The sequence below is a fragment of the Sceloporus occidentalis genome, unplaced genomic scaffold (genome assembly GCF_023333645.1).
Source record: "Sceloporus occidentalis isolate IW3139 unplaced genomic scaffold, rSceOcc1.0.p SCAF_13, whole genome shotgun sequence".
Taxonomy (NCBI): Eukaryota; Metazoa; Chordata; class Lepidosauria; order Squamata; family Phrynosomatidae; genus Sceloporus; species Sceloporus occidentalis.
The window spans coordinates 4,403,722-4,409,668 of NW_028316993.1; the positions used below are offsets into that span (position 1 = coordinate 4,403,722).

At 46.0% G+C, this 5,947-nt stretch overlaps 1 protein-coding gene across 1 annotated transcript; it reads left to right on the forward strand.

Moving 5' to 3' along the window:
* The first annotated feature begins 2,342 nt into the window (after positions 1-2,342).
* LOC149304647 (transmembrane protein 229B-like) lies at positions 2,343-5,429 on the forward strand. The gene is made up of 2 exons (XM_089479186.1): positions 2,343-2,479; positions 4,287-5,429. The coding sequence occupies exons 1-2, from the start codon at positions 2,475-2,477 to the stop codon at positions 4,780-4,782; spliced, it is 501 nt and encodes a 166-aa protein (XP_089335312.1). The 5' UTR covers positions 2,343-2,474; the 3' UTR covers positions 4,783-5,429.
* The last annotated feature ends 518 nt before the right edge of the window (positions 5,430-5,947 follow it).

Genomic DNA, 5,947 nt, shown 5'->3' on the forward strand with positions numbered 1-5,947 from the left:
GGGAGATTAAATGCCTGCTCCAACTGGTTGGTTCAGTTTATCGCTTGCTGGAGAATTGGTTTGTCACCAGATGCCACTTGCCCAGAGTCAGCTCTGCAGCAGTGAATCCCCCAAATGGGCTCAGAGGCTTCTGCTTTTGTGGGAGAAGATAGTGGCCACAACAGGCCACTTTAGCTGTGCCCCATGGGCTGAAATCTGGGACAGATTGAGCAAAGCAACAGAAATGGCAACAAAATTTTCAAGGGAGGGATAACCCAAATTTAAAACCGAAAAACGGAGCAAGAACAAAATTGGCAGGTTTCTTCCGCCTTTAACTGTAACCAGTGTGAGAGACAGTAAGGTGCAGTGGTTTGAGCCTTGGGTCAGGATTCAGAGAGACCAGGGTTCCAATCCTTGCTCAGGCTAGTCACACTCTCTCAGCCTTGGCAGAAGGCAATGATGGCAAATGCGAAGTCAAAGGCTTTCACGGCAGGCATCCATAGTGTTCTGTGGGTTTTGAGGGCTGTGTGGCCGAGCTCTAGAAGAGTTTATTCCTGACATTTCACCAGCAGCATCTGTGGCTGGCACCCACTCCCTTCCATGCCAGCATTCTCTGAAGATGCCAGCCACAGATGCTGGCGAAACATCAGGAATAAACTCTTCTAGAACTTGGCCACATAGCCTAAAAAACCCACAAAAAACAAAGGATGGCAAAGCTGACGAAACAAATCTTGCCCTAAAAGAAAACCCCTTGATAGGGTTGCCATAAGTCAAAAACAGACACAAAAAAGTCTGTAACCAATACATGGGAGAGACCCTGGGGAGCTGGGTTCAAATTCTGGGTAAGCCACAGAACCCCACTAGGTGAGCTTGGGCAAGTCACATTCTCTCAGCTTCAGGGGAAGGCAATGGCAAACCTCCTCCAAAGGAATCTGCGGGGGGGAAAAGCCCCATGCCTTAGGGTAGACATTAGTCAGAAATGACTTGAAGGTACACAACAACAGCAGCAACAACCACAACCATTGCCTCCACCACCAAAACATCCTACATTTCATTCAGCGCCCACCAGAGGGCGCTCTAGTTGTACCTTGTCTGCACCTGCAGACAAACCCTGAGATACTGAATTTCTTATCAGTCCTGCCTAGTTACCAAGCAGTGGATTTGCCATAGATACTCAACTGTAAATCGACCTCATATATAAGTTGAGAACAGATTCGGGTGCTAAAATTATGGATTCTGATATGACCCATGGATAAAACAAGGGTAAAACTTAGGGCCATGTAGCAAAGGATCTCAAAGATGGAACAAAAGAAAACAGTGCCAATCATTTGCAAAATCCCTGCAGGCAGAAATGTTTGTGCAATGGATGGATTGATGGATAAATGGATGGGTGGGTGGATACTGATCAATGGTTCCCAGACTTTGGTCCTCCAGACGTTTTGGACTTCAGCTCCCAGAATGCCAGAGCATTGACCAAGCTGGGTGAGGCTTCTGGGAGTTGAAGTCCAAAATACCTGGAGGACCAAAGTTTGGAAATCTGTCCAGTTAAAGGGTGGATGGAGGATAGAGTAGGGCCAGTGCTTCCAAGACGGATTACACTCTTCCCTTTCACCAGAGGTTGCTTGCTTTTTAAAATAAGAGTTAAAGTACCTTGACTCTTAGATAAGTTGACTCAATTTATTCACTAAAATCCCTAGACTTATACATGGGCATAAAGTGGTCCCTCCACATTCGCTGGGGTTAGCGTTGAAGCGTCCCTGTAAATGTGGAAAAACTGCAAACAAGAAAAGCACGATTCTTTTCACCTCCTACAGTCGGTTACGACCAGCCATTCATGTCAAGGGACTACCTTTACCTTAAACTTTAGGAATCTCCAGTGCAACTCAGTGAGCAACATGTGCCAGAAATTGACCACAGAATCATGTCAGAAGTTCCCGCAAATGCCTAGAGAAGTGTTTTCTCTAGGAACCTCTAGGTTCTCCAGCAAAACTCTATGGCCAACCTCTGAGTTGCGCTGGAGGTATACAGGTATATATTAAAAGCAAGGCACACAGGTTCATGGCTTCCTCGGTTCTGTGCCCAGAGCTGTTATTTCCCTCCTCCTGGAACCTTTGATTTCCCACATTGCTTACAAAAAGAGGCACTTGACACCAATGGAGTCGTGCGCGCATAGTTTCTCTTGCAACACCATCTCATTAACCTGGGCCTCCAACATTCCCTAATTAACATTGTGGATTTGGAAGATGGGGAAACCAAGGCAAGAGGAAGTGACTCGCCCAAAATAGAGGGAGTGGCGGCCAGCATTCCCTTTCTCGCTGCTCCAACCACTAGGCACCATTCCCTTCCAGACTTGCAAGGAGAAGGAGGCCACCTCAACCATTCCCTGCTTCCCAGTTCTTCTACTTGGAGCCATCAACTCATCCCTCCAAGGAGGCAACCAAGAACTTTTTCTATGTAACCCAAAAAGAGATTAGAGGAAGACTGGAGGAGTATTTATGGAGTAAGTAGCTTTGAATTTATACAGTGCGGACGGGAAATAGAGCATCAGGGTTCATAACAGATTGGAACGGCTTTTTAAAGGAAGCAAACTGACTTCACGCAAGATGGATGGATTAAAACAGCCTCCCCTAACCACATAGCCCTCTGGATGGGTTGGACTGCAGCTCCCATGATCCCTAACCACCTGGCTAGGGGATCATAGGAGTTGCAGTCCAATTCATGCTGGTTAGGGAAGGCTGTTTTAGTCCATTCCATGTGTATGAAGTCAGGTTGCTGCTTTTAAAAAGCAGCTGGGGATCATGGGAGTTGCAATCCAACCCAAGTCATTTTTGACTTATGGTGACCCCAAGGCGAACTTATCATGGGGTTTTCTTGGCAAGTTTCTTCAGGTTTTTTTTTTTTTTGCCATTGCCCTCTTCTGAAGCTGAGAGAGTGTGACGTGCCCAAGGTCACCCAGTGGGTTTTTATCCTTGAGCGGGGATTTGAACCCTGGTCCCCAGAGTCAACATCAAATGACCGCATCAGGATGGACCTGAAATGTGGTTCGGTTGGATCGACATGGGAATCCTGCAAACTGAAGTCCAAATTTTAGGCAGTTCCTTCTGGACACGAATGCAAATTTCGCCTTAACCAAGTGGATTTTGTGGACAGCAGACTGCCGCCAGGAGATGCGGTCACCACTTTCCCTCTCTGTCTTGGGTGCTTCTTAAAGAGGTTGGGATTTTTTTTATTATTATAATTATATTTGGAGATTTTTACCACCAGATATTAATTGTGATGGCTAAATGGAGCCTCCATGTTCAGGCAGAGTCTATCTCTCAATACCGTTTAATAGGGAGGAACAGCAGCAAAGAAACAGCAGACATTACTTTGGCTGCTCAAAGGCTTTCTCCAAGGCCCTAATCAGAATTTGGGAAATACTTCTTGAAATGGTTATCATAGGTTGCATCCGCACTGCAGAAATAATCCAGTTTGACAGTGCTTTAACTGCCATGGCTCAATGCTACAGAATTCTGGGAATGGTAGTTTGTTGTGGCACCAGAACTCTATAGCATTGAGCCATAGCAGTTAAAGCAGCAAAACTCTTCTTGCCATCTTACAAATGAAAGATGTGATGGAAAAATGTAGAGAATCCTGTTTAAGCACAAGGCAACCCTAAACTGGTTTAACCAAGATTAATTCCCAGTTTAATCAGTCTTCCAGTTTAGGATTATGGGTGTGGGAGTCTGACATATCTGGAGGACAGCCATTGGAGAAAGTTGTGCACGTTTGGGAGAATCCTGTTTGGGACTTACATCTTCATACAGCAGTTTGAGAGCTAGACTATGACTCTGGAGACCAGGGTTCGAATCCTGGCTCTGCCATGAAACCCTCTGGGTGGCTGGTCCCATGTTCTCAGCCTCAGAGGATGGCAATGGCAAACCCTCCCTGAAGAAACTTGCCAAGAAAACCCCATGATAAAGTCACCTTTGGAAGTTGGAAACAACTTGAAGGCACCCAACAAGAAAAATGCAAAGTTATATAATGTATACTATGACCAACAATTCTGACTGTTCCATTTTTTGGACTGCAGCTTCCAGAATCCCCCAGCCAGAGTCCCATTCTGGAAGAAAGGCAGCATGCAAAATAAAGTAATGAAATAAAGTATATGTAAAGTTATGTAATGCACACCATGATAGACTATTCCAGCTGTTATTAATAACGTTTCTGGACTGTAACATCCAGAATACCCCAGTAGCTGTCCAAAATAAAATAAAATAAAAAGGAAGAGTAACCTTTCCAACAGCTGGTCCTCTTGTCTCTTGCAGGTCACAAGGCATGGAGAAGACCTTGCATCCGCTGAACACTTTGTGCCGGGCATATATCTATGCCATCCACTGTTACTTCTTGGAGATACTCTTCACGGTCATCATCCTGGACCAGGACTGGACGTTTCATGGGCTGACCAGTCTGGGTTCCCTCTTCATCTATGGGACCTGCAGCTTGGCTATCGAGCAAATCCATCTCGTCTTGAGAGGGGACTGTTGCTTGCTCACCCGTTGCTCCCTTTATACCCTCTGCATCTTTCTCTGGCAGTTCTCCACTGGTTACGTCCTCCAAATCTTCGACGCTTGCCCCTGGGACTATGGCCAGTTCCGCTACAGCTACAAGGGCCTTATCGCTCTGGAACACACCTTGATCTGGTTCGTGAGCTCTCTCTTGCTGGAGCGGCTGGTGATCCGGAACACCCTCCGTCTCCGGTTGGAGGAGCCCTGGAAAGCCAAGGAGCGTTCCATGCCCAAATTTGAACTCAAAGATGACTGATCTTCGCATCCTGGTTTGGGGAAGGAAAGAGAATGATAGATGGGACACGTCTGGAAAAAAATCTTTTTGCATTTACCGCAACGCTAGAAATCTGGGGACTGAAGGAAATTGTCATCCTGCAATTGCTGTTGATGTGCGCCTTTATGGCGTTTTTCACTTATGGTGATCCTAACACAAACCTATCACAGGGCTTTCTTAGCAAGATTTTGTTCAGAGAGGCTTTGCCCTTCTCTCCTTCTGAGGCTGAGAGTGTGTGGCTTGCCTAAGGTCACCCAGTGGGTTTCTGTAGTGAATAAGTGGTCATTCAGACGGTTGGGTTTTTTAATGCAATGATGAGAATCATCTCATCCATGCATTCTGGATTTGTTATTCACATTATGGAACTGCATCAGTGCGCATCTCTGCGGGTTCAGTTGTTCACACATGCAAGCATTTGAATAAAGATGGATTCAATGATGCAAAATGATTTGGAACATGTTCAAGGCATGCAGCATTTTATCCCGGGTCTATTTGTGTCGGTTATTCACAATGCGGATCTTTTTTAAAAACTTGGGGGAAAACTTGATCTGATTATCCCAGATTAAGTGGGTGGTTTTTGCAGCCCCCCAAAAAAACCTTAATTGGGTGCATTTGGAATGTGTGTGAACAATGAAGATTTGATTTGGATTCATCCTGGATTATTTTTGCAATGTGAATAAAGGATTTGAACTATGGTCTCAGAGTCCTAGTCCAATACTCAACCCACCGCACCATGCTGGCTCTCCAAAAAGTCATAGAGGAGGGATGCCCTCATTTTGCCACCTGCCTCATAGCTACACCTCTGGCAACCTCCCCTCCGTTTCACATCTGTAGGTTGACTCAGGTATTGTTTCCTGAGTCAGGGCTCCAGCCATGTTCAGGTGACCCAATGGAAGCATCAATGTGGCTTGCAATCCTCCAGGTGGGAGGGCAGAGTGGGCTGGAGGTAGTCAATAGGTGCGGACGCTGGAGTTGGCAAACAGGAACAACAACATCTGTCAAAGTCACAGGTGGGTGGTATGGAGGATGCACTGTTGCAACAGACCTGGTGCAAAAAGGGAGTTGGCTATGTACCCTCCAAGATGTCACTGATGAAAACTGGGACACACATGGCCAGGCAACATCAGTATAGTTAAGATGGCAAAAG